This window comes from Panicum virgatum, chromosome 9K (assembly GCF_016808335.1).
Source record: "Panicum virgatum strain AP13 chromosome 9K, P.virgatum_v5, whole genome shotgun sequence".
In the NCBI taxonomy this organism is placed as follows: domain Eukaryota; kingdom Viridiplantae; phylum Streptophyta; class Magnoliopsida; order Poales; family Poaceae; genus Panicum; species Panicum virgatum.
The window spans coordinates 12,601,463-12,627,918 of record NC_053144.1 but is presented as its reverse complement, the minus strand read 5'-3'; the positions used below and the strand labels follow the sequence as shown (position 1 = coordinate 12,627,918).

The window sequence follows — 26,456 nt, the reverse complement described above, 5'->3', positions numbered from 1 at the left end:
AGGAGAAATTGGAGAATATTTTCTAAGCAGGCTTATAGGAAAAATTAAAAATAAAAAGATGAAGGAAAGCAAAAAAAAGGAATAAATAAAGGAAAGAAAAGAAATAACTACCGTTAATTAAACTCTCAGAGGAGTTGCATGGGCGCCTGCTTCAACTACGGAATCAAAAATGTGTCAGGATAGCTGCATGCATGCATGTATAATAAAGACTAGATACAGCGGCGTGGAAGTGCCGCATGCACGCATGCATAATAAATATAAATAAAATAAGTAGAAAAAAATATAACAGAACCTACCAGCAAGTGCTGCAATAAACCCACGAACATTCGTAGTGTAATAAGTGTGCAAAAGCATATGGATGGAAACAGCCCACTAGATAATTGAGAATCAGTAAATAAATGGATATTGGGCTTCGTGGGCTAAGCTATATTGGGCCGAATTGATTTCATCAAAACGTTCAGGCGATGGTTCAGTAATTTGTCGCATGAGCGACATATAGCTGTGGCGCCGGTGCGTGTCGACTGGCATAGTACAAGTACCTGACGGTGTCCTGCGCGTGTAGTATGCGAGAGTACGAGTATATCGTCAACCAAGCTACAGCCTACACGTGTGCATGGGCCTACCTGGTGAAAACTGGTTAGGCAATATCTATCTACACTTGCAAATGAACAAAAATATTTGGTATAGCACGCTAGAAGTTTTCAATGAAATCCGCAAGGTCAGTAAAGAGATAGGCGCGAAAGGGCATGTACTCTCTTGGTTACAAGAGCCTCGGTAGGACCTGAGGTCATGTGTTCGACTTTCTATGAGAGCGAATATTCTGGAATTTAACGACATTGTGCATTTAGTGGTACATGTGGTGACTTGGTCAATCTCGAGGATTTGCCAGCTCAGTCTTCGAAGATGTTCATAGGGGAAAAGTTTATATACGTGTATTTATAGGAGTGTGAGTGTGCGTGTGTTGTGAGTGTCTGAGTTGTACTGTGTAATCGAAAAAAAAGAAAGAGATAGGCAATGGTGTAATGGCGCGCTCTGTCTCCCAAATTTCGAGGACAAATATGTTTGGTTCTGTTCTCTCCCTGTTTTTTTTTTCCTCACATTTGAGTCAATGAATGATAGGACAAATATATCAATCAAACAAACATAGGTGATATCGATCCTTCAAAAATAGAATGCTATCTTGAGCAATTTGGTAAAAGATGGTCGCAGGTGAGACAAATAGCGGCGGTTGGGCAGGAGAGGGAATGAGGAGTTTATATACATTATTCAATTTTCACCGCAGGCTCTTTTCACCGCCGGCCTCTAGCTAGAACTGGTGGTAATAACCGATTTCATTTTCACCGTGAGCCCCAGCCACAGGTCGGTGGTGAAAATCATAATGTTTCACCACCAGACTTTGCGAAACCGGCAGTGATAATGGCGATGCTGAAAATAGTTTCTGTAGTAGTAATTTAGACCTCCTAATCTGTTGGAGTTTGAGAAACTAGCTCCGATCCTTGTCCGAATCCCACCACCGGCGGGGGCTCCTGTGTTCCTCCGCTATCCAGCCATGATTCGTGCCCACAGCATCTCATTCCCTCCCCGACGTTCCCCATGCTACCGAACTAAGCCGTGTGCCTTCTCTGATGTTGTGCTCACATGAGACTTTGCTGTCATGGTTATGCCAAATAAAAACAGCTGCACTACAAGCGAGCGGGCAATAGAAAACCAGCGAGCGGCTCCATGGAAAACCGGAAGGGGGGAGGAAAATCGCGCGCCTCTGCTCCATGGAACGGTGGGGGTGGGTTGGCTCGGGTATGGAATAGCCCTATATAGGACGAGAGTAAAGTGCAATAAGGCGTATTTTCTGTATAGAATACAACCACTCTGCTGTTACAATTGAGATACTACGCGGATTGCAACTGGGCGCGAATGAGTTGCAACTGGACGCGAACGAGTTGCAACTCAGAATGATCGAATTACAACTGGACGGGAACCAATTGCAACTCAAACTGACTGGTTGCCATAGGACATGAACCAGTTGCAACTAGAAGTGAACCGGTTGCAACTCAAATCTACCCAGTTGCAACCGGACACAATCTAATTGCAACTAGAACCACTACATTTGAAACTGAGTGGGTGGGTACATTCTCTATTCAAAATACACCCCGGAGAGCGAGGTGCTCAATCCAAATTCCAGTGAATATATACCGCCAATTTGGAACCTCTAAGGACTCTAAAAACATTTGTTTTTCATATTGAATGAATGCTGAGGTTGTAAAATGGAAAGTAACATGACCATTGCAAAGAAAGCTTGCAAACATATCCGCAAGAACAATTCGTCTGTCCTTTTACCTGCCTATCTAGGCTGGAACTCCGATACAGACATTTCGTTCACAGAGAAAACAGCAGCAGCAGCTGCTGCTGCACCTTGGCTGCCTGAACCTCCACATACATTAGGCCTTTCGCCGGAGCTCGACGTCTCGCCGTGCACGAAGGTGAACGCCGGCTTCGATGGCGTGGCAAAGCTCGAGGATTGGCCGTGGAGCATGACGAGGACGTCCAGCATTGTCGGCCGGTCCGCCGGGTTCTCCTGCACGCAGAGGAGGCTGAGGTGGACGCACTTGAGCACCTCGTTCTCCGGGGCCTGGCCGTCCAGCGCCTGATCCATGGTCTTCAGCGCCGTTCCCTTGGACCAGTGATCCCATACCTGGCACGTAACAACATGACAGGATAGATTTTAATTTATTAGGTAAACCATATTGTTGTTCCCATGATCTTGTTGCATTTCGTGAGAGGATCAGAAAAAGAGATTAATCAGGACGACGACTCACGTAGCTCAGCATCGTGCTGGATCCTTCGTCTACCTCTGAATCTGATGATTCAAAGCAGGCATCGGTGTTTCTCCTCCCGGTAACGATCTCCAGGACCAGGACTCCAAAGCTGTACACGTCTAGCTTGACCGAAAGGTACCCCATGACTGCGTACTCCGGTGCCATGTATCCTCTGCAACATCCAAAACAATGCAGCGGATCGGAATGCTCCTGGGACTGGGAGGGATGGTTGATCCAGGATGTTAATGCTTCATCATGCATGCTCGTTACTTACAGTGTCCCGACGACTCGGCTTGTGAGGGTAGTCGTCTTGTCGCCGTTGAAGAGCCTTGCCAGCCCGAAATCGGAGATCTTTGGGTTCATGTCGGCGTCCAGCAGGATGTTGCTGGCCTTGAGATCACGGTGCACGACCTTGACCTGCGAGTCCTCGTGGAGGTACAGTAGACCTCGCGCTGTTCCGTAGATTATAAGGTACCTTGCCTCCCATCCTAACAATGGGCGCTTCTCGGATGCTGCAGAAACAAACATGCTAACTGCCATGAGTAATTAGTGTTGACAAATCATCCATGTTAATTATTAGCTGTGTATCGTTTTGTACCGAAGAGGAAGGTGTCCAGGCTTCGATTGGGCAGGTACTCGTAGACGAGCAGCTTCTCTTGTCCCTTCAAGCACACGCCGTAAAGCTTCGCGAGGTTAATGTGCCGAAGCTTGGCGGCCAGCAGCAGCTCGTTCTTCAACTGCTCCAGGCCTTGGGATGAAGCTTTGTCCAGTCTCTTCACGGCGATCTGCCGCCCGTCGGGCAAGAACCCCTGAAAACCATTGTTCAGGTACCAGTACAGTTTGTGTTGGGGAAGATTAAGTATCTTGCTTGGAAATTTAGTTACAGAGTTCTTATCAAAACTGAAGATATAAAATAAATGTTTGAAGTTGTCCGGCTTACTTTGTACACTGCACCAAAACCTCCATGCCCAAGCTTATTCTCTTCTGCAAAATTTGCCGTTGCCCTTCTCAACGTTGTCAGGTCAAAGAGAAGTGACCCGGAATCTTCGTCGTCTTCGTCAACTGCAAATACATGCTTTGTTTTCATTATCACTGAATTAAGCTGGCTACTAGTTTTTCAAATCCCGTTTGCTTTAATTCTCTTTTCCAATGTTCTATGTAATCTATGTTGCTAAATGTAAGTAAAGACGAAGCTGGAGTTCTGACTACATAGCATAGCCATTGCACTTGAGATCAAAGAATGTGAAGAACATGCTTCCTTCGGAACACAAGAGCGCAGCGCATTGATACAACTAGCCTATCAACCCGTGCTCTAGCACGGGCTAATTAGAGTTAATATAAAAATAAGCCTTATATATAATAATTATAATTATCTATCTTGTTCTCTTTCATCTATTAAATATTCTAAAATATACTCTAAATACATATTTATCATTGTCTTGCAATAAATTTTATTTTGCACCACGTTGCGTTTGATATATATTTAATTGGACCATTTGTTTGTGAATTGATACTCTTATCTCTTCCATCATACATGAGTACATGGTGACACGTATCGTGAGTAGTATTTTTATATAAATAATATATTAATAATTATAGAAATAGTAATTTAAAATTTTATTCTGGTGCACTTTAATATTTTGCTATCTATATAATTTAGATTCAGATTTAGAGGTTATTTAACTTTTAATAATGACATAATTGAATAATTTATTTGCAAATTTAGAGGTTATTTGCATTATTTTTACAATAACATAGGTGGTAATTTACACTAAGATTAGGAATTTACTTTAATTTTTTTTATAATGGTAGAGATGGGTAATTTAGATACATGTTTAGGGGGTTACTTTAGTCTATTTTCATAATGGCAGAGGTAGGTAATTTATTAGGAAAAATAACATATCCAATGACTATTATGATTAGGGTTGATTGTTGGATGTTTCTGATTTTTATGAGAATTTTTTAGAATTTTCTCTATTTTTAGCAAGGTTTTAAATCTCCCGCTATATATAGTTATTTGAGGCATGGTGCCGCTATTTGAACTCATGTGTCATTTAGCCGCTATAGCCCTCTATAGTCTGATTTAACCCGATATTAGCTGTTTTTAGAGTCCAGTCACCAAACCTCTTAGCCCACTATTAAGAATCATGATTTTTAGAGTGTCCACTTATGATTTTAGATAGTTTTAAGTGAAGGTTTCAAAGGAGCCTCCAGTTAGCAACAGTAAGATACAACTCACGTTGGTTTACTTGAGCTTTTCTTCGGAGGAAGACCGTTAACGCGGACACAAGGACGACGCCGAGGATGATGGCAGCTGCTGACGCTGCATGTCCTGCTCCCCTTGTCCTCTTCACTGCAGTTACAAGTGGACAGGGCAAGTGATGAAAGCGTGGACTTTCCATGACTTCTCCAAGTCGTTGAAAATTATTCACAGATAGTACTTCCAGGGCAGTTGTTGATCAGAGCGTGGCACAATCGTGAAATCCATCGGCCTCGTCGGCATGTTGCAGGCCACAGAAATTGCTCAGGAAATCTGATAGCTAGCTTACCGTCGTTCCGGCTCGACGCACCACCCGCCGGCGGAGCCGGCGGCGCGACGAGCCTCGCCACCGGGCTGCTGTCGTAGAAGGGGAACACCTCGTACCTAAGGTTGCACCACACCAGGTTGACCTGCGCGCCGGAGGTGCCATTGAACAAGGCCGGCATCTGGTCCCTGAGCCTGCCGAGGCACCCCAGGCACGCCTCCGGCGAGTGGTCCGGCGTGCACTGCACCAGCCCGTAGATGTTGCGCACCACGGCGAAGTCCGTCGTCGTGAACCCCTGGGCGGAGGACATCACCCCGGCGGCGTACCTCGCCGTGGAGTTGCGCGCCGCCCAGCCGGACAGCGCGCCGACGAGGTCGGCCGCGGGCCCGACGAACCGGCCCGCGGGGTCGCCGGTGATGTTCACGTCCCGGTTGGGGCTATACTGCATCGGCGTGCCGGGGTCGTCCGGGCTGGCCAGGAAGTCCTCGCTCGAGTAACGGAGGAGGCAGCGGTCGTAGTAGACGGAAACGTCCCGGACGCCGCGGCAGTTGTCGAGCGCGACGCCGGGGGCGAGGGCGAGGGCGAGGCAGGACGCGCAGCTGGTGCCGTTGACGTCGCCGCGGCAGAGCGCGAGGCCCCAGACCTGGTCCGGGCCGCGGCCGGCCGCGCCGGTGGCGAAGCCGACCGTGGAGTTGGACGCGTCCGCGGACAGGGAGCCGAGGAGCGCGACGACGTTGGAGTGGTAGGTGGAGTTGAGGGCGTAGGAGCTGCCGTTGTTGCACAGAAAGTTCATGAGGTGGAAGCCTTGTTGGCTCCGGCCGGGGTGGAGGTGGGCGGACAACAGAGCTAGGAGGAGGAAGGAGACGACCATGGCGTTCATGGTGTGGTTGCTGATTGCAGCGGCGGAGCTGCTAACAGGGCTGGCTCCATAATTTCAAAGGGCTCTCGAGCCAACCAGACATTAATTAGGGCTACTTAGATTAACTTTTTTCATCTGTGATAGTATAGATAAAAAAAGATAACGATACTAATGGCATATATTTAATTATTAAAGAATATATTAAATAGTACAATCTAGAGGTAAAATAAAACTAATATGATTACCTCATAATAACTTTTTTTTCATCTGTGATAGTAGATAAAAAGGCTAATGATACTAATGACATATATTTAATTCTTAAAGAACATCATCTATAGTACAATCTAGAGATAAAATAAAACTAATATGATTAACTCAAATATATAAACTTTCAGGGCTGGCTCTATAATTTCAAGGGTTCTCGAGCGAACCAGACATTATAGCTCTTTAGATTAACTTTTTTTATATAAAAAGATAATAATACTAATGATATATATTTAATTCTTAAAGAACATCATGGATAGTACAATGATCTAGAGGTAAAAATAAAACTAATATGATTAGTTCAAATAATAACTACTCCTCTATTCCTTTTTATTTGTCGTTTTTGGTGTGTGTGCCACAATTTTGACTCTATTTGTATAAAATATGTGCAAGATGCGAAAGGCCGGGCGGTTGAGATGGCTAGCCCGGCCCGGTAGCGTCGCGCTCTCAGCAGGTCCTGAGTTCGATTCTCATCAGAAGCGAATTTCAGGCTGCTGAGAGAAAAAAACCCCTCGCTGTGCTCGCCGTAAGGCTTGGCCCTCACGGGCATGGGCCAGGGTTCGGGGGGTTTCTCTACCCGGGTAAGCCGGTGTGGCTTCCTCTTAATGAAAAAACGGTGGGGTCGTTTCTTCCCCCGGGTAGAGTTTTTTTTAATATGTGCAAGATTTATACATCAAAATAATTTTTTTAAAAAATTAAATAAAAAAATCTATCTAATGATATCAATTATGTATTATAAATATTAATATATTTTTATACAAAATCAATCAAAGTCATTTCTCGAGAAGCGAGAACGACAATTATTTAGAGATGAAGGGAGTAAATCACATGACTTGGGAGGTCTATTCATCGCTGCATGTGATTGGCCACCACGCCATCGTAGAAGCCGCCGGTTTACACATGAAAGCTCTGTTGTACTGTATGCAATTGGCTGCCGTACTGCCGAGAAGAAAATATGATGTTGGCACTGTACATGTAATCCACACTGGATTGTTCCGCAACAAAAGAAATTGCTCTAGAATAAATAAAAAATTCACGAAAAATAAGTGAAAAAATAAAAATGTTTCATGAAAAAATAGGTAACAAATAAAAATGTCACATCAAAATAAATTGTTCTGAGAACAAGTAAAAAAATGTTTGGAGAAAAGAATTTGTTCCAAACAATGAAAAATGTTTCCAAAAATATGTGCATTATAAAATACAAAGACCAAATATACAGGGCCACCGTTAGAGAAAAGAAATTGTATCTAACAAAATAAAATGTTTCTAGAACAAGAGAAAAATGATTTGGAACAAATGTTCTAGGACCAAAAAATATTTAGAAAAGTATAGTTTAAACATAATTAATATTTTTTGAAGTACGAATCTTTTTTTATTTGAATTTTTATTTGCATACGAGTATACAAAGTTAGCGCTGGGTTGGACAATTCGGCTAGGACTAAAAGCCCATGTGAAAAAAAGAAAGAAAGAAAGAAAGAAAGAAAAAAAAGACAATAAAAGAATAGCTGAAGCCTCTTCATCGTGGCCCGTGCGCAAGGATCAGCCTGCGTGGCTGTTGGCGATAGCTCGGAGCCTCGGACGGCAGTAGCCGCCGGGAGGAATAAAATAATGCTTCAGTCCTTAAGAAAACTCCTTCCCGCATTACTTCTTGATGCAAAATCATTAAGAACAATACCAGGATCAATCATGTCCAAGTTATTCTTGTAATATAGTTGACCTCAAACGATTTAATCGCTACCTTATGATTCACGAATTCAAATGAGCAGGGCATGAATCGCGGATCATGTTCGGTGTTTCCTGCAATCCTACGGTCTCCTAGATGGCTGGCTGGATCGTCCGCTGTCTGTCTCCTGTCTGTCTCCGTCGCCTCTCCAGCAATCGCAATGGCCCTAGAGGTGGCCCTGGCTACTATTATCTACTAGCCGGGGTATTTACAAACTTACAATATGACTTAAACATCATGACAAGAACTAATGAAATATTAAGGAATGATGGTTGTACGTTATTTCACATTAGACAAAGTACGGCGTCAACCGCCAGCACATGAGTCTCTCCACCGACCACCATCAAGAATAATGAAGAAGAAAAAATATTGGCCAGCAAGTATAATTCAGTTGCAACACATGGAGCTGGAATCCAAAGATAAACACTCATGCAGTTAGCCATCGGGTACCTAAAGTTCGAGCTTGGACTGAGATGTGGAAGTCAGGACAGGACAAGCCTCTGTTCTGAAACAATCAGGCACAAATTAGTATTTTTCTAGAACACGAGCACCCCCATTGTTAAAATAAATGCATGTTATTATACCGTGTTAAGAAGGAGAATCAATTAAGTAATAAGAAAGATGCGATCTGTTCATTTTTGTTTCAGAAACTGACAGTGAATCATGAGCATGCATCAGATGAGAATCCTCCTGCATTCAAAGAGTACATTAGAAACTGGGAGTCCCAAGAGCTCTGCACAACTGTTAGTCTGTTTAAACAATTCAAGAAGCTTATACGAACTCAGCTTGCTGTTGCATTGCATTTGTAACCAACTGAACAGAACTTTAGCTCAAATTAACCAGCTTGGTAAAGAGGCTGTTGGAGGCCAAAATTGGCAATAACCGAGGCCGACCGGTCTGACCGGTTGGGACGACCGGTCAGACCGGTCTGGGCATGTAATCCGAGTAGGGTTAGTGTTTCATGTTAAGAGTCCTATTGTAACCCGATTTTGAAGGGGTACGTCCTCCCCGGACTATAAATATAAAGGCTGCGGCCGATTGAGGGTTTTCTAACTCCAATCGAATCAATACAATCTCTTTTATCCTTTTACTCAAACCCTAATCTTTCCCAACCCCCTTGCTGTTCTTTGCTCGTCTCTACGACGTTCAAGGGCGTCTTGAGTGGCCTACCGACCTCAAGACAACCCTAGTTCTTCAAGCTCCGACGGGGTCCCTTCCGATCTCGAGGTTCTAGGTTTTCGCGTGTTTCTGCCTTCAACCGGTCTGATCGGTTGGAGCGGCCGGTCTGACCGGTCGCCGTCTGAAGCCCGCTAGTGACGATCGTTTGTGATCTGCGCGTTCTAGCGCACCGGTGTGTTGACCAGATTAGCGTCAATATACTTTTTGGCGACTCTGTTAGGGAAGAAGAAGCAATCTGCATCGGTTACAATGACCGGTGAGATAGGAGATGCGGCCAAGGTAGATCCGTTGAATGCTATCAATGTCACTTATGAAGATCTATCCGAGGAGATCAGGGCAAAGATGCTCGCATGCTATGGGAAGACCCGGCAAGGTGTGATCGAGAAGGAAAAGTTCGTCATGCCGGGGACCCAATCTGCTACACCGCCTACTCCTCAAGTCGTCAATGTAAGTTCTCCCCCTCAAGATCTATACAACATGTTATTATCTGATCTTGGGAAGAAGATCAATGACGCGCAACTATCCACGCAAAACACTCTGATTGATCTATCTGAGCGTATGGATAGGATGGAGAAGGGTAAGATTGTAAATACTGCATACTCTACTAAAGATCTTACCCCTAGTTCGGCAGCTCCTACGTCTACAGTTAGTGTGGAATTTGGGATGCCACCGAATTATTTCGCTGGGCAGTCATCACCACCAGGCGTCGTCCGGCCAACCACGGCCGAACCGGTCAGACCGGTCGCAACGACCGGTCAGACCGCTGCCTCGGCGGCAGGTGCGGTCAGACCGGTCCCTCAGACCGATCAGACCGGTGCCATGGTGATAGGCTTGGCGTCTGCTCCGGCGCTTGCGCCAATTTCGAGTTCGGCTGCTCCTGGCCGAACAGATGAGTTGGGGGGTTTCGTGCCGCCGTATACTACCAGATCTTACGGCGAACCTCCTTTCTCACCCGCTATGCCACAAGATATTTGGGATGATTTGACAAAAAATAATCCCCATCATGCTACACAGACGATGAGTACTACTGAACCAGCAACTAATCGTCTAGCAACAAGTGCCCAAACATCTAGTAGCGGGAACTATGAAGCCGATTTTGCCAGGATGAGAGCGGATTTAAATACTTTGCTTGCTACCAAACTTAGTCAGTTGGGTATAAATCCTAGTAGAAATCGGTTGTATCAAAGACCGTACCCCGATACTTATGATTTGGTTCCTTATCCTACGGGATGAAGCGTTCCTGATTTTATTAAATTTAGCGGGGACGATAATCGATCAACTTGGGAGCACATAAGTCAATATGTTGCTCAGTTGGGTGAAGCTAGTTCTAATAACTCTTTGCGGGTACGTTTATTTTCTTTATCGCTAAATGGAATTGCTTTTTCTTGGTTTTCTGCTTTACCCCCAAATTCGGTCCGCTCTTGGAACGAATTAGAACAAAAATTTCATGATCACTTTCATAGTGGGTATAATGAAGCAAAATTGACAGATTTAACATCGGTTAAACAAACTAGAGATGAATTTGTATCCGATTATTTCAAGAGGTTTAAAGAAGTTAAAAACCGATGCTTTATTCTGTCAATTTCTGATAAGGATTTGGTAGATGTTGCTCTTAATGGTTTGCACTCATACTTGAAAGAGAAGCTCGAAGGATTTGATTATTTTAATCTTAATGCTTTGCAACTTCGGGCAATGAACCAAGAGTATAAAATTAAGAATTCCAAAGATGCATATAAGCCTCATCGGTCTAATACTCATGTTGTTGAATATGATTCCGATTCTTCGGCCGATGAGGATAATGAGGTCTACACCGCAGAATTTGTTTGGCCATCGGCGGCCAAACCTTCTTCATGTGCATCGCTTAAGCCGGTTCAAAAGAATCGAAAAGAGGAGAGGAAATTTACATTTTATGTTTCTAAATGCAATCATATATTTAATGAATTGTTGCGTTTAGGACATATCAAAATTACTCATGTTATACAGCCGCTTGAGGAGTTGAAGCGGCGAGCATATTGTAAATTTCATAATTCTCATTCTCATGCGACTAACGATTGTAATGTATTCCGTCGTCAGGTTCAATCGGCTATGAATGAAGGACGATTGATCTTTCCTGAGATGAAAGTTGATAAGACGCCATTCCCTGTCCACACCAATACACATACCATTGATCTGAGCAATGCAAAGGTGCTGATTCGGCCAGAGGAAGCCGAAGGAGCACAAGGCAAGAATGTGGTGATTGGTGAGACACGACCGAAGAATGTCAATGACAAGATTCTGGCCAGGGAAGTGGTTCTGGAAAAGGCTCCTGATGGCAAGGAGCTAATAAAAATTACTGTCAAAGCTCAAGTGCCCGGAGGGCAAGAAAGTTCTTCCGCTGCTACAAGTCGGCCTGCTGTCCAGGACCGACTGGTCAGACCGGTCTGCCCCAGGGCCGACCAAGAACTTTCAAACCCAAGCGCCCGGAAGAGGGTACTTGGAAGCAGAATGTGCCAAAGATCCAAGGGAGGATGGTTGCTCAGAAACCAACCTTTCTCCAGCTTCTGAATAAGTACACTAAGACCGTTCAACAGGATCGGCCATTAAAAAAGAGAGCTTGGTCACCCCCGTGTCGAGGTGGTTCTCCAATGAAGGAAGGACCCAACAAACGCAGAGGTGATGTCGTTACTGTGTTCCCACCCCAGAAGGCCTATGCTGCCATGCCATGGATGCCTCCGGCATCAAATGCTACAAATCCAGTGTGGGAGCACGAAGGAGTCTGGATGCAGTGCTTCCCTATGCCATATCTGTCACATCATCATGGGGAAGGTTCCAGAATGCCGGTGCATGACCGATTGGGCCCGCACCAATCTGGTCAGCAGCAGCATGCTGCACCGGTCAGACCGGTCTAGCCTGACCATTCAGACCGGTCTCAGCAGAGACCGGCCCAATCTCATCCTCCAAGGCAGGAATATCATGTCAAGAAGAGGGAGGAGGATGTGCAGCCCATGCAAGTGGAGTCTGGGAAGACCACCACCGATGATGTTGTGAAGATCGGTGATGTGAATGTGGTGGTCAAAGATGTTGGAAAGAAGCCGATGGTATTTAACAAATCGGCTCAAAATGATTACCAGAAGCGTGTGTTGGCCAATGATCATGAGGCCAGCAGCAGTGGTTTGGCGAACAAATACCATCAGCCTAGGTGGTGCCCACCGGGTTTGAGCCATTCTCAAAAGAGAAGATTGCAGCGCTTAAGGCGCCAGGAGCAGAAGGAGCAAGAGGTCGAGAAGCTCAGAGATGAGCGCTTTAATGAATATCGGCCAATGATTCCTCAGGGCAAAGAATGGTGGGCCAAGCCCACTGTACAGTCAACAGGACCAGTCGAACCGTATTAGATGACCGGTCTGACTGGTGTAGAGGACCGGTCTGACCGCCAGGTGCAACCGGTCAGACCGGTTGAGCCTGTTGTCGAGCAGAAAGCTGAAGCGGCTGCTTCGGCTTCATGCGATGAAGTTTTAGCAGTTCCTACAGATTTGGGTGATGAGAAACTGGTGGATTATGAGGCTTCTCCAGCACGTAGCAACATGGAGATAAATGTTGTGCAATTCTCTGAAGAGTACTACGCCGTTTCGGAGGAGGAGGAAGCAGCTCTTCTGGATTTCGGGCCACGCGAGGCCGTATTCCAGAAGCCAAAGGAATCGGACAATCACTTGAAAGCTCTTTACATGAGGGGGCACATTAATGGGAGGCTGATTTCTCGCATGCTTGTTGATGGAGGAGCAATTTTGAACTTGATGCCCTATTCATTGTACAAGAAACTTGGAGGGACGGATGAAGAGCTAATCAAGACGAACATGACAGTCAGAGGCGTGGGTGGAGGCGATCCTATTGGTGCTAAAGGGGTGGCTTCCATGGAGTTTACCGTGGGGAGCAAGATGTTAGCAACAGTCTTCTTTGCCTCCGAGGTGCAAGGTAATTTCAGCTTGATACTTGGACGTGATTGGATTCATGCCAATCAATGTGCGCCTTCTACCTTGCATCAAATTCTTATTCAGTGGATCGGTGATGAGATTGAAGTAGTCCATGGCGATACTTCATCCTACATTGCAACCGCCGATTCCAACACTCTTGGTGTGCATGATGATATCAAGTGTCTCTCGGGGTTAGATTTGTCTGATTTCGAACTAATCAGTTGCACCAAGGATGGGTTCGTGCCTGCTACTCTAAAGCCGATGGAGAATCGGCTATGTTATTGCAAATAAAATGAGTGCAGCAAGCAACTCAGGCGAAACCGGTCAGACTGGATGTCCAGACCGGTCAGACCGGTCATCAGATCGGCGTGTAGAGCTGACCGGTCAGACCGGTTAGTCTAACCGGTCAGACCGGTCTGACGCAGACTGGTTGATGGAGAGGATTGAGCACTATCGATCGCGGATGAACGATATGTGCGAGGCCATTGAAGACACTGAAGACATGGAGAAATTAGGCCAGGGGTTTACGTCGGCTGATCCTTTAGAAAATGTAGATATTAGAGATGGTAGTGTTCCTAGGCCGACTTTTGTAAATGCAAATTTATCGGCTGAGTATAAAGCCGACTTAATAAAGTCTTTGAAAGAGTATGTGGATTGCTTTGCATGGAGTTATTCTGAAATGCTTGGTTTGAGTCGTGATTTGGTTGAACACCGGCTACTGATTAAGGTCAATTTTAGACCTTATAAACAACCTGCTGGGCGATTTAATCCTGCTATGAATGATAGAATTAAGGAGGAAATTAATCATTTGTTGGAAGCTGGATTTATTCGGTCTTGTCGATATGCGGAGTGGATCTCTAATATTGTGCATGTTGAGAAGAAAGATTCGGGTAAGATTAGAGTGTGCATTGATTTCAGAAATCTTAATAAAGCTACTCCTCAAGATGAGTATCCTATGCCTATTGCCGATATGTTGATTAGTGAAGCTTCTGGACATCGTGTCATTAGTTTTTTTGATGGTAACGTCGGTTACAATCAAATATTTATGGCCGAAGAAGATATGTCTAAAACGACCTTTAGATGTCCGGGATTTATCGGTTTGTTTGAGTAGGTTGTCATGACTTTTGGTTTGAAAAATACCGGTGCTACTTATCAAAGGGCTATGAATTTGATCTTCCATGATTTACTTGGTGTTATATTGGAGGTCTACATTGATGATATTGTGATTAAATCGGCCGGTTTGGGAAATCATTTGGCTGATTTATGATTGGCTCTTGAAAGAATGTGTCGGTATGGTTTGAAAATGAATCCACTCAAATGTTCTTTTGGAGTATCGGCTGGGAAGTTCTTGGTCTTTATTATTCATGAGAAAGGCATAGAAATTGATCCAAAACGAGTTGAAGCCATGAAGCGTGTTGAGGCTCCAACTTGTAAGAAAAATTTGCAAAAATTCTTGGGCAAGGTGAATTACTTGAGGAGATTTATATTTAACTTGTCCGGAAAAATCAATTCTTTTACTCCTATCCTTCGGTTAAAAGATAAAGCCGAATTTACTTGGGGGCAGAACATCAAGAGTCATTTGAGAATATTAAGAATTATTTGTCTTCACAGATGGTGCTTAAGGCGCCTAGGAGAGGGGTTCCTTTCAGGCTTTATGTGGCTGCAGAAGATAAAATTATTGGTGCTATTTTGACTCAAGAAACCGAAGGGAAGGAGTATATTATCACTTATTTGAGCTGACGACTTATTGATGCGGAAACAAGGTATATATTTATTGAAAAGTTGTGCTTATCTTTATATTATGCTTGTACCAAGTTGATGCATTATTTGTTATTTAGTACATGCATAGTAACTTGTCAAGCCGATGTTATTAAGCATATGTTACAAAAGCCGATTTTGAGTGGGAGAATCGGCAAGTGGGCTTATGCACTTGTAGAATATGATTTGGCCTATGAATCTTTGAAGTCCGTAAAAGGACAAATTGTAGCGGATTTTATTGTTGAACATCGGATTAATGATGAGAATGATTTGGAAGTCGGCTATATTACTTGCACACCATGAAAATTATATTTTGATGGATCGGTTTGTGATGATGGGAAAGGAGTTGGCACTGGTAATGTTCTTATGTCTCCAAGTGGTGCTGTTTTTGAGTTATCAAACCGATTGTAAGAATTTTGCATGAACAATCAAGTCGAGTATGAGGCACTTTTATTTGGCTTGGAGTTTTTGCAATCCATGGGCATGGAGCATGTTGAAGCCTTTGGTGATTCACTTCTGGTGGTGCAGCAAGTATCCAAGGTATGCCAATGTTACAATGGAGTTTTGAACGCATATCTTGATAAATGCCTTGATATTATCTCTTGCTTTGATGAATTTGTGATTCGACATATTCCAAGAGAAGATAGTGAAAAGGCTAATGCTCTGGCTCAGCAAGCATCATGCTATAATGTGGCGAAGAAATGTTTCAACATTAGAAAGCCGATGCGAATTAAAGCCGAGTCACTGGTTCTAGACGAACCGGTCCGACCGGTCGCTGAGACCGGTCTGACCGTTCCGACCGGTCTGACTGGTCCAGAGACCGGTCTGACCGCTGAGGGCGGCATGAACAGCAATTCGGCCGAAAATTCTACTCAAAAGGTTGAGGCCGAAGTGCAAGATTGGAGGGTGCCTATCATATCATATTTAAAGGACACTGGTCGTGATGCAGAGAAAAATATTCGGCGTTTGGCATTTAAATATATTTTGGTAGACGATGAGCTTTATCGTCGAACCGCCGATGATGTTCTTCTCAAGTGTTTGGGTACCGATTAGGCACGTGTTGCTATGGGAGAAGTGCATGAAGACATCTGTGGTACATATCAATCGGCTTCTAAAATGAAGTGGTTGCTTAGGAGAGCCGGTTTTTATTGGCCAAGTATGATTTCGGATTGCTTTAGATATTATAAAGGATGTGTAGAATGTCAGCGGTTTGGTGATATTCAGTTGGTGCCTGCTGCGTTATTATATTCTATCATTAAGCATTGGCCATTCAGAGGATGGGGTTTGGATTTTATTGGTCAAATTAATCCTCCTCCTTCAAAAGGGCATCGCTTCGTGTTGGTGGCGATGGATTATTTTACTAAATGGACCGAAGCGGTACCTTTGAAGAATATGACACATACAGAGGTAATTGAGTTCATTACGGAGCATATTATTTATAGATTCGGTATTCCTCAAACTTTGACAACAGATCAAGATTCATCATTTATTTTAAAGGAGGTACGAGAATTTGCCGAATCTTACAAAATCAAGATACTCAATTCATCTCCATATTATACTCAGTCCAATGGTCAGACCGAGTCTAGTAACAAAATTTTAATAAGGCTCATCATGAAAAAGATAGAAGAGAATCCTAAGAGGTGGCATGAGGTTTTATATGAAACATTATGGGCTCATCGCATATCTAGATATGGTGCTACTAAAGTTACTCCTTTTGAGCTTGTTTATGGTCAAGAGGTTGTTTTACCCGTTGAGATAAATCTGGACGTTTATAGATTGGCTAAACAAAATGACCTTTCCGCTGCTGATTATCATGACTTGATGATGGATAATATTGATAAAGTGAGCGACAAGCGGTTACAAGCTTTGAAGGAAATTGAGAAGGACAAACTCCGGGTGGCTAGAGCTTATAACAAGAAGGTAAGGCCTAAATCTTTTCATGTTGGTGAGCTGGTTTGTAAGACAATTCTGCCTCCTGGGACAAAGAGTAATAAGTTTGGCAAGTGGTCGCCGGCTTGGGAAGGTCCATACAAGATTGTCAAAGTTATCTTCAAAATTTCTTATATGGTGGAGACACTGCAAGGAGAACGTCTACCCAGGGCGCTGAATGGAAGATACTTGAAGAAATACTACCCAAGTGTTTGGCAAGACGCTTGAAGACGAAGACGGCCGGTATTTGGATATCGCCCTTAGCATTATTTTTAGGCTAGTGCTAGAGTTGTAATTCTGTATCATTAGAGCATGTTTAGGTACTTGATTTTTAGCTTGCATAGCTCACCAAAAAGGCAGGGGGCATGTGTTGGAGGCCAAAATTGGCAATAACTGAGGCCGACTGGTCTGACCGGTTGGGCCGACCGGTCAGACCGGTCTGGGCCTGTAATCCGAGTAGGGTTAGGGTTTCATGTTAAGAGTCCTATTGTAATCCGATTTTGAAGGGGTACGTCCTCCCCGGCCTATAAATATAAAGGCTGCGGCCGACTGAGGGTTTTCTAACTCTAATCGAATCAATACAATCTCTTTTACTCTTTTACTCAAACCCTAATCTTTTCCAACCCCCTTGCTGTTCTTTGCTCGTCTCTACGGCGTTCAAGGGCGTCTTGAGTGGCCTGCCGACCTCAAGGCAACCCTAGTTCCTCAAACTCCGACGGGTCTCTCCCGAGCTCGAGGTCCTAGGTCTTCGCGTGTTTCTGCCTTCAACCGCTCTGACCGGTTGGAGTGGCCGGTCTGACCGGTCGCCGTCTGAAGCCCGCTGGTGACGATCGTTTGCGATCCGCACGTTCTAGTGCACCGGTATGTTGACCAGATTAGCGTCAACAGAGGCACATTGACTTGTCCCCGGCATTACGTAGCACAGAGATCAAATACATGCAGCGTCGTGCCCATATCCGCCTCTCTCTATCACCTGTAATCTCAAGTTCTCAACGGTCTCCTTTGGTTGCGCCATCTGTGCTGTATATACCTCTTCTTAGTTCTGAAATAATCTCTTCCCTCTTCTTATTTAGTTCTGAAATAATCTCTTCTGAAACCTGTAAAACGTGTTATGATTCATGAGCGATTTGATGTGTTCAACTGAAATACCTGTATATCGTAAACTAACAAGATACCTCTAAATTTCAGTACCTAGAAATGACAAATCTATAGGTCCTCCTCTTGAAGCCCCTAGCATCAGGAACTTCCACGTCTACAAGTTCTTGAAAAAAAAATTGAAGAATCAGCACAAGCAAAGGCTAGAAATAATCTCTAATCTAACACTCGATGTCACACCAGATCCAGATCAAATCAGGACAAGAAAACAAGACGGGAGGAAAGGTAAGGGATCGGCATCGTGTAGTCCGGATCGAATTGATGTCCCTCCTTCCCAGAGAACCAGGCGCCGAATCCCGTGTTGCAGAGGTTGTCCAAGAGGCTGAAGGCGTGGCTGCGGCTGAACGGGGAACAGAAGCAGTAGGACGACGAATGCCATGTTGTTCGTCGAGGGTAGTGTTTTGTCTGAATGGACTTTGGAAGATATGGTACTGTCGTCATCGGTCTGGGTCTGAAGATGATCTCCTTCATTGGAGGTTATTTTATTTGAAACTAAACTCCTATCAAGCTGCTACTTTTACGAGGACTTTGACAGCTACTTCGTTTTTTCTTTTTTTCTTTTTTTGCCCGTCTCATCTTTCCACATCCCTTCTTGAATCAAATCATAGATAGAACCAACCTACCATAGTGGAAACCACATCGTTTTCAGAACCCAGTTTTGCCTTCGTGGAGAGCGATGGAGTTACCACTTACCACCCAGCATCTGCAACCTCTGAAACTTGCCAAAAACTAATTTGAGCTATGCAGGTTCAGCGCCTGGTGCTTTGCAGTCTCAACTGGAGTAGATCTCAAGCGCTGCTGGTTGCTGCGGTCCTCTGCCTGCCTTGAGGCACGACGAGCATTTCAGTAGAGCGATCGAGTGTCTCTTCCATTCTTCATACACTCCTCTAGCTATCTGGCGAGGTCCTAGTTCTCCTGGAGTCCGGGTCCACTGCGCCGCCACGGTGCGTGGCTACCAGGACGTGTTGGTGTGTGTGTGGGAGCTAGGCTCTTTCTCCTGGGTTTTGGCCTGTGGGGGGGGGGGGGGGGGGGGGGGTTCCTTTTATTTCAGAAAGTCTTTTGCAGCACTTTGTGCTGTTGTAAGGTTTTTTCTGTGCACTTCCTTGGGAGTGGCGGTACAACGTAAACAAATAAACTCGATGTAATTTCATTACAACCAGTGATGAAATTAGGGCAAAGTCCCAGTTTGGAAAATAAATAAATCAGTATGATATGAACTGGGATCTCAAATAGTAGCATCAGGAAGTAAACATGAAAGAAAACGAGTAAGCTGGGGATGTGCAAAACTACTCATGGTTTCAGAGTCAGACAACTTACAGAAGATACTCAGGACATGGAATCACCTAGCAAACACTATGATCTAGTCTATTACAAGTCTGAAAACAAAGCCCCGGAAAGCATGCAAAGAACAATCAGTGCACAAATGCTTCCAAAGTTCAGCAAAAACTATTTTCCTAACCGTTTTAATTGTCTCCATTGGTGTCATCATCATTATCCCTTTTCCTCTTGCTCGGCAGGGATGATCCTGCTTTGCTTTCAATGTTCTCCTTGTCATCTGCATCAGCATCAAGTTCATCATCATCAGCTTCATCCTCTTCGTCTTCAGCCTGAAAATGATCAACATTTAAATAAGTGGCGCAAACATCTAACAGTAGGTGACATTGACTACTAGCTAGCTCTACCAAATTCTTTAACCACAACATCAAGTTTCAATCTGTAAACTAGACGAATCCAGGGAAGTCCAAGTTGAACTACATAGAATTGTTTGAGACATGTATGTGTACCAGCAGAGTTTCATGGCAGTTAAAAATTCAAACGGCGCAACATGGCCAAGCTTACACTGGGCAAACCTAGCATGATCAATAGTCCCACACAACCATCTTTAGAGGAACAGCAAACAAGCATGATGTTACGGGCAGCTACCCAGATGTTAAACAAAATAAAGGTACTGGTTGACATTGCACAGCCCAAGAATTGTGATGCAAGTAAACTGAAATTATGGGGAATCAGAGCATTCACAAGAACAAATAACTAGGTGACCAGTCATCAAACGACAAGTGTCAAGGTCTCTGCATGTAAAATCAAATTATGGGGTATCATAGCATTCACAAGAATAAATAACTACAAATAACTAGGTGACAAGGCATAAAAAGAGACGTTTGACGTTGATGATACTCAGCAGCATGAAATATGAAGACACGGAAATATCGGCATGATAATAGCAGGCAGTGGCAAATCGTCTATGTAGAAAATCAAACAGGACAGAGTTACACATAAATGTATGCTACCAAAAAAACACCTCAAGTCATACATTCTAGCCATAACCTAGTTCGCAACTGACAGTAATATTTCAGTTAGAAACGTGCTCCTTCACCAGATGCACGGGTTTCAACCAATTTTTATAACCTTGCACTAGATTTGCTTGATGCACAAAAAGAACAACAAATATGATATAAAATGATTTTTGATACAAGGGTTTTCATATTTTCCATTAAAAAACTAACTATTACTCGTCTCATATAGCATGTTTCAACAACAATGAATATCGAAAAATGACAGTGACAAACACATAGATTGATTAACTTCAATGTGTAAAATGGTGCACAAGCAATAGAATAAAATAAAAGGTGGACCATTTAATACACATCGAGACTTACAAAGGAATATAATGCAGAAGTAAAATGGATAATATGCTGTACCACGAACTTTTAAATTGATAGTGACGCTAATGCAAAGGTATCACTCAATATCGTACATCCTCTAACTAGCAATGTAACACAAATAGTATTTACAGATCAGTCGAGTGAAATCATCATCCATCTTTTGTAAATCAAAAAAGTTCAGACAACTTCATTCGCATGCGATTTACAACCCATTTTTCAAGTTGGCGCTTGTCAGCTATAAGAGTTTAATTGCATTGTCACTTGTTAGAGTTGAATGCAACATATGAAAAATGCACTAATCCATGCTGATGAGGATTTATATGAACAATAAAGATTTAGCGAAAAATCCTCACCTCTTCGTCACCTTCTTCTTCATCATCATCCCCTTCATCATACTCCTCATTTTCTTCATCCCCTTCCTCACCATCATCCTCTTCTCCTTCCTCTCCCTCCCCGTCTTCTCCTTCCTCCTCCCCCTCCTCGTCGTCCTCGTCCTCAACGTAGTCCTCGTCATCCGTCTCCAAACGCTCGTTGCCTTGGGCGTCGGCGCCGTCCAGATACTTCAAGCTGGGAATCAGCGCGAAGACCTTCTCCCTGTACCCCTTGGCCTTGCTGACGGGGCACTGCTCCAGGTCGAGCGCCTCGACCCCGAGCTTGGCGAGCGGCTCGAGCTCCCCGACCTCGGCGAAGCGGTTGTTCCCCAGATCCAGGTGGCGCAGCGTGGCGCCGCAGGCCTCCGCGACGGCGGCGAGCGCGGGGGCCCCCGAGAGGCGGTTGTCGGGGAGCGAGAGGCGGCGGAGCGCCGGGAGGCGCGGCAAGCCCTGGAGCGAGGAGAGGCGGGCCCCCGCAACGGACAGCTCCTCGAGGGAGGCGGCGAAGCCCTCGAAGAGGGCCGGGGAGGGGAGGCGGCCCGTGGAGGACTTGACGGCGCCGTCGAGGGTGAGGGTCTTGGGCCCGGAGGTGGCCTTGGTGGCGGCGTCGATGGCGCGCTCCCACGCCGCGTCGTCCTCGCCGGCGGCGGCCATCGCTGCAGTGGCGGCGGCGGCGCGGGCGGAGTGGTGGCAATAGGGGAACCCTAGCTAAACCCTGGCGCTGGATGGTTCGGAGGGGAAGGAGGAGTGCGTACGGTAATTGATGTGGAATTTGGGCTGGACGGCTGGTGATGTTGCTGCGGTGGGTAGTGCTGAATGGGCCTCGCAGGCACGACTTGGATTGGGTTTCGGCCCATGTCGCGCGCGCGCGAGAGAGAGACCGTGGCAGGCCCTGGAAATGATCCACTTGATGATTTGAGGCCCACCGGACCGGACTCGCTCAATTGTCCCTTTTGAAACTGGACTCGCTCACTTGGTATGTCGCATTAATCTCAAAAAAAAAAACTTCATATGTCGCATAACAGAGTGACAGTTTGTCTTCTTCATGGTAGTGGAGTCGTAGCTAGCTAGTACTACTGTGCCCACACCATCATCTTTATTTCATGGGTTCATCCAAAGACGTGATGATCTGATCGGATCCGGCGCCGTCCGGTCCGGGCTTGATCATCCGACGAGCAGCTCACAGCCTCACACCACCACAGGAGCAAAAGCAGAGCGCCGATGATTGGCGCGCGCGCGTGGCGTCCGTCCGTCCGTCTCTGGATGGTGTGCTGATCGATGTGGCCGGCGGCCGGTGGGACGTGGCTGAGACGACGGATGAGATGACCGGCATCCGTGGTAGTACATGCAGAGACGGATCAAAATTCAGACACGCGTACGTGCAGCGGGGGCCCCTGGCCCAGCGCATCGTGCAGCCACGTCTATTATTGTCTTGTGGGCCTGATGGATCGCCGGGGAGCGCGCGCTGGAACTAGCGCACTAGTGGCGGCGTCAGTTGAGTGATGACCGATGATGAGTGTGCATGCAGATGCAGTGTGCAGTGGATCCTGGCATGGAGTGTGCCGTGGCGCGTCGCCTCTTCTGACGGTGCGGGGCGGGCGGCGTGCACGGCTGCTCTCTCTCCCTCCCTCGACCCTGCCAACCGACAAGCCGTTCTGCATCAGCAGCGGACTAAAGTGCCGCGGCGCTTGGTCATCGCGGCCTGCAGAAGCTAGCAAGGGTGGCGTGTTTTGAATCGGACACGGTGGCGCGGCGGGGTCGCGCGGTCGTCAGATATCGGGATCGCGTTGCCATCCCGAGCGCAACAGCCGCGGCTGGTCATCTGCAGATCATCATCGGCTAGTTTTGTTCTGGCTTGCCATCGCGTCGGCCGTCGTCGGTGCGCGGCGCGCGCCCTCTGGACCTGGCGTGCGCATGGCGACGATCGGGTGCGGTTGCGCATCGCTCGTCTCTCTCGTCGCCCGGCCTCGCGCACGCACGGCATGGATATCCGATCTCGTCGGCGCATCCAGTAATGCTGGTCGACGGGATGGATGGGCATGCTCATCTTTCATCTACCCTCGGCGACGCGACCGACACCGATCGATGGCATCTCGGCGTTCGCCGCACACAGTGCAGTAGTGCACGCATGCCCTCGTCTCTCCTCGCAGCATGCAGCTCCGTGTATACTTTCCAAGTAAGGAACGAGCTCGTAAAATTTGCCACAATTGTTCAAAAAAAAGTTGCCACAAAATCCAACCGAATCACGAGTTTGAAGGAGATTGACTCGGTGCCACCGAATCTAGAAATGTTCCGTCCCGTCTCCTTCCTCTCATCTCTTGATTGTATTGCGTGGTTGTTCTCTCTTCTGACCTTGCTCTCCAACTGATGCTCGGCTCCAGAAAACTAGGAGGATAGAGTATTAGAGTTTTCTTGGCTCGCTTCTCAACCGAGAACCAATCTCATCAAAACATTAAAAATTTAAAATGAAACATCATCTCAACAGCTAAATGAAAATGGTATTTTCTTTTGAGGAAGAAATGAAAAGGACAAATTAACGACTTACAAGTACTTAGACTTGTGGGCTGTTGTGTTGGGCTCCAAATCAACTTCCATGTAGCTAGAGGGATAGCCCAATAGGACGCTACAGGTGGGCTGTTATTACAATTATTAAAAGATACAATAGGTCTAATATTTTTTTTTACCATGGTGGTTAAATAAATTAAAGGTAAAAAAAATCCTGTCGTACGGTACTAACTTAAGTTGTTGGCCGTAGATTCAAAAAGTTGCCATTAGTTGACACGAAATAAATCTGGATAGAAACTGAAGCAAAGGATATGCAAGGTTTCTGATTTTCTTCTCTCTTCTTTTTTTTTCTTCTTGTTGATCAATATAGATCCATCCAACCGCTTGAGAAAAAGCTACAAAGATGCACCCCTCTCGTATCCACACATCACTACCGCAGCACCTATCATCGCCCCATCAAAAAAAAACAAAACACCAAAAAAAAAAGAGGAAAGCAGAACCTACTCTAATACTATTTGCTTTCATTTCACACGGATCACGAAAAGTTGACGCAGACGCTGCCGTTCTTGGCGCACCCGCACGCCGGGCACGCCCGCGCCGCGCCCGCGCACGGCGCGCACGCGCACAGGTGCCGGCACGGCAGCATCAGCACCTCGGCCGCGCCCTCGCCGCACACCGTGCACATCCTCCTCGTCCCCGGCGTCCCCGCCTCGTCCTCCCCCTCGTCGCCGGCCCCGGTGCCGCCGGCGGCGACGTCGTTCTCCCCGCAGCAGCACGACTCGGCGTCGCCGGCGCCGCCGTCGGCGAGAACGCCGCCGCCGCAGCGCGCCTGCTGGGCGTCGAGCGCCTGCTGCAGCTCGCCGCGGAGCGCGTTGGCGGCGGCTTCGTTGGACTGCGCCAGGTCGCGCCACACCTGCGCCTCCACGTAGAGGCTCCTGACCCGCTCCTCGAGCGCCCAGTTGAGGCGCCCGATGTGCTCGATCTCCTCGTCCTTGGCGCGCAGCCGCTTCGCCGCCGCGGCCTCCACGGCGGCCACCACCTGCCCGGCGTGCCGCCGGCGCTGCTCCCTCAGGTCCGCCCACATCTTCGAGGTCTGTGCAGATAACCAGAGCCGAAATCACGTCAGTACGTTTCGTCACGGAACGCCGGCCGCCGCGCGCGGAAACCGCGAGCGCATCGGGCGATCAGCCATGGCATGGCGGCACTTACGTGCTGGAGCACGAGGCGGTCGACATCGACCAGCTGCTGCTGGAAGCGCGCCGCCACGTCGGCGGAGGCGAGCCCGAGCGCCGGCGCCGGCTGCCCCTCGCCGGCGCGCTTCCGCTTCCTGGGCGCCATCGCCTGCTGCTGCGCGCCGCCTCCACCTCCGCCGAACGTGACGCCGCTCTCCGACGCGTCGGCCGCGCACAGCTGCGGCCCGGGCGCGTACAGCCCCGTCGGCGCGACGAGCCGCGGCCCCGCCGCCGCGGCCGGGGTGGCCGCGCACGGCTGCTGGAACCTGTAGTGCTGCTGCTGCTGCTGCTTGCCCGCGAGTCTCCGCTGCCCCTGCCCCGCGGCGGTCGCCGCCGGCGCCTCGCAGCACGCGGCGTCGCCCGCCCAGGCCCACCCCTCGTGGGGAGCCAGCAGCTGCGGCCTCTGGCCTCCCGCGTGGAGCAGATGGTGCGCCTCGACGGCCATGGCTGGCCGGCGACCGATCGGCACGGCCGGCGTGCGCAGACGATCGATCGACGCCGCCGCCGCCCTTCTTCGTCTTCCTTACAGAGCGAGGAGCGAGTATATATATCTATCCTGTCCTCAACCTCGCACAGGCCCCGCAGTCCCGCGCCTTATATAGGGAGGGAGGCAGGAGCGGAGCACTGGCCGTCGTCCAGGAAGGAAGCAGAGGCGTGGAGGGCCCCGGGATGCGCTGGTGGGGGAGATGGCGATGCGGGTGGAGGGGGAGGGAGGGAGAGGCCAGGCGGCAACAGAGGAGGAGGACGGACACGGAGGGCGCGTGCGGATTTTTATGGGGGCTGCAAGGTTGGCCTTGCCCGTCACTGAGGAACGCAGCAACTACGAGAGGATCGATCGAAAGAGGCAAACTATCCCGGGCGCCTTTGGAAAAAGAAGATGATTTTGGGAGGCAATGGCTTTGTTGGTGCTGGCTTGTTTGGAGTGGAAACCACGGACCGTTGGCCCGGTTTCCGTGGGTGTCCGCTGGGATTACATTTATATATTTATTATATTTATATATGTATGTTAGCTTCCACTAGCCAGCAAGTATGGACGTACGCATGCATGCAGGAGTTAGGCGGTGATGAGATATGGTAATGCACGCGCGGTGGCACCAAATCAGCCGGGCTCGGTTACGGCTGGGGCGTCTAGATAGGAAAGCGTTAAACGAGTACCCCGGGCGTCCCCCCCCCCCCCCCCCCCCCTTAATTTTTGTTGTATGGGGAACGGCTGGGAAGAGGTCATCATATATCTCGTCTCACCGAAATAATATAGCCGAGATTTGGAGCTAAGAGGGAAATTAATTAAATTGGTCGAGCTGGCATGCATGCATGGTTACGTGTGTGATGCCATCTGCCATGCATGACGCATGCACGACCTACCCCAAACCAAGGCATGCCGCATGCGTGCAGCTAGCTAGTGACCTTTAGTTTGACGAATATATACACTATATATATGGTACTTACACGTAGTATACAGTATCTAACTGGACGACGCACAGGTGCTTGCAAAATCTGGGATGGATATTAATTGAACAGGCAGCCACAGCCTTG

At 47.1% G+C, this 26,456-nt stretch overlaps 3 protein-coding genes across 4 annotated transcripts; all 3 read right to left on the bottom strand.

The window, feature by feature from the left end:
• Positions 1-2,282: 2,282 nt before the first annotated feature.
• LOC120648383 (putative receptor-like protein kinase At4g00960) lies at positions 2,283-6,166 on the bottom strand. The gene is made up of 7 exons (XM_039925145.1): positions 5,363-6,166; positions 5,063-5,145; positions 3,754-3,888; positions 3,412-3,622; positions 3,088-3,325; positions 2,814-2,985; positions 2,283-2,689 (listed from the first exon to the last, which is right to left on the bottom strand). The coding sequence occupies exons 1-7, from the start codon at positions 6,129-6,131 to the stop codon at positions 2,339-2,341; spliced, it is 1,959 nt and encodes a 652-aa protein (XP_039781079.1). The 5' UTR covers positions 6,132-6,166; the 3' UTR covers positions 2,283-2,338.
• Positions 6,167-19,360: 13,194 nt separating this feature from the next.
• LOC120648382 (acidic leucine-rich nuclear phosphoprotein 32-related protein 2-like) lies at positions 19,361-21,949 on the bottom strand. Its single transcript, XM_039925144.1, has 2 exons — positions 21,169-21,949; positions 19,361-19,759 (listed from the first exon to the last, which is right to left on the bottom strand). Exons 1-2 carry the CDS (start codon positions 21,838-21,840, stop codon positions 19,616-19,618), a joined length of 816 nt encoding a protein of 271 aa, XP_039781078.1. The 5' UTR covers positions 21,841-21,949; the 3' UTR covers positions 19,361-19,615.
• A 2,052-nt stretch (positions 21,950-24,001) lies between these two features.
• Positions 24,002-25,638, bottom strand: LOC120648381 (BOI-related E3 ubiquitin-protein ligase 1-like). 2 transcript variants are annotated; one of them, XM_039925143.1, is made up of 3 exons: positions 25,280-25,638; positions 24,901-25,249; positions 24,002-24,784 (listed from the first exon to the last, which is right to left on the bottom strand). In XM_039925143.1, exons 1-3 carry the CDS (start codon positions 25,366-25,368, stop codon positions 24,227-24,229), a joined length of 996 nt encoding a protein of 331 aa, XP_039781077.1. In that variant the 5' UTR covers positions 25,369-25,638; the 3' UTR covers positions 24,002-24,226. The 2 variants fall into 2 exon arrangements, with proteins under 2 accessions (XP_039781077.1, XP_039781076.1); XM_039925142.1 differs by having other exon boundaries at positions 24,901-25,638.
• Positions 25,639-26,456: the final 818 nt, after the last annotated feature.

Excerpts from the sequence above, each read along its gene's own strand:
- LOC120648381 (XM_039925142.1), bottom strand. The coding sequence starts at position 25,368 with ATGGCCGTCGAGGCGCACCATCTGCTCCACGCGGGAGGCCAGAGGCCG. Across the intron at positions 24,785-24,900 it reads ACCGCCTCGTGCTCCAGCAC|ACCTCGAAGATGTGGGCGGA; the intron begins GTAAGTGCCGCC and ends TTATCTGCACAG.
- LOC120648383 (XM_039925145.1), bottom strand. The coding sequence starts at position 6,131 with ATGAACTTTCTGTGCAACAACGGCAGCTCCTACGCCCTCAACTCCACC. Across the intron at positions 5,146-5,362 it reads TGCGTCGAGCCGGAACGACG|GACATGCAGCGTCAGCAGCT; the intron begins GTAAGCTAGCTA and ends CAAGGGGAGCAG. Across the intron at positions 2,690-2,813 it reads CCAGCACGATGCTGAGCTAC|GTATGGGATCACTGGTCCAA; the intron begins GTGAGTCGTCGT and ends GTTACGTGCCAG.
- LOC120648382 (XM_039925144.1), bottom strand. The coding sequence starts at position 21,840 with ATGGCCGCCGCCGGCGAGGACGACGCGGCGTGGGAGCGCGCCATCGAC. Across the intron at positions 19,760-21,168 it reads AAGAAGAAGGTGACGAAGAG|GCTGAAGACGAAGAGGATGA; the intron begins GTGAGGATTTTT and ends GATCATTTTCAG.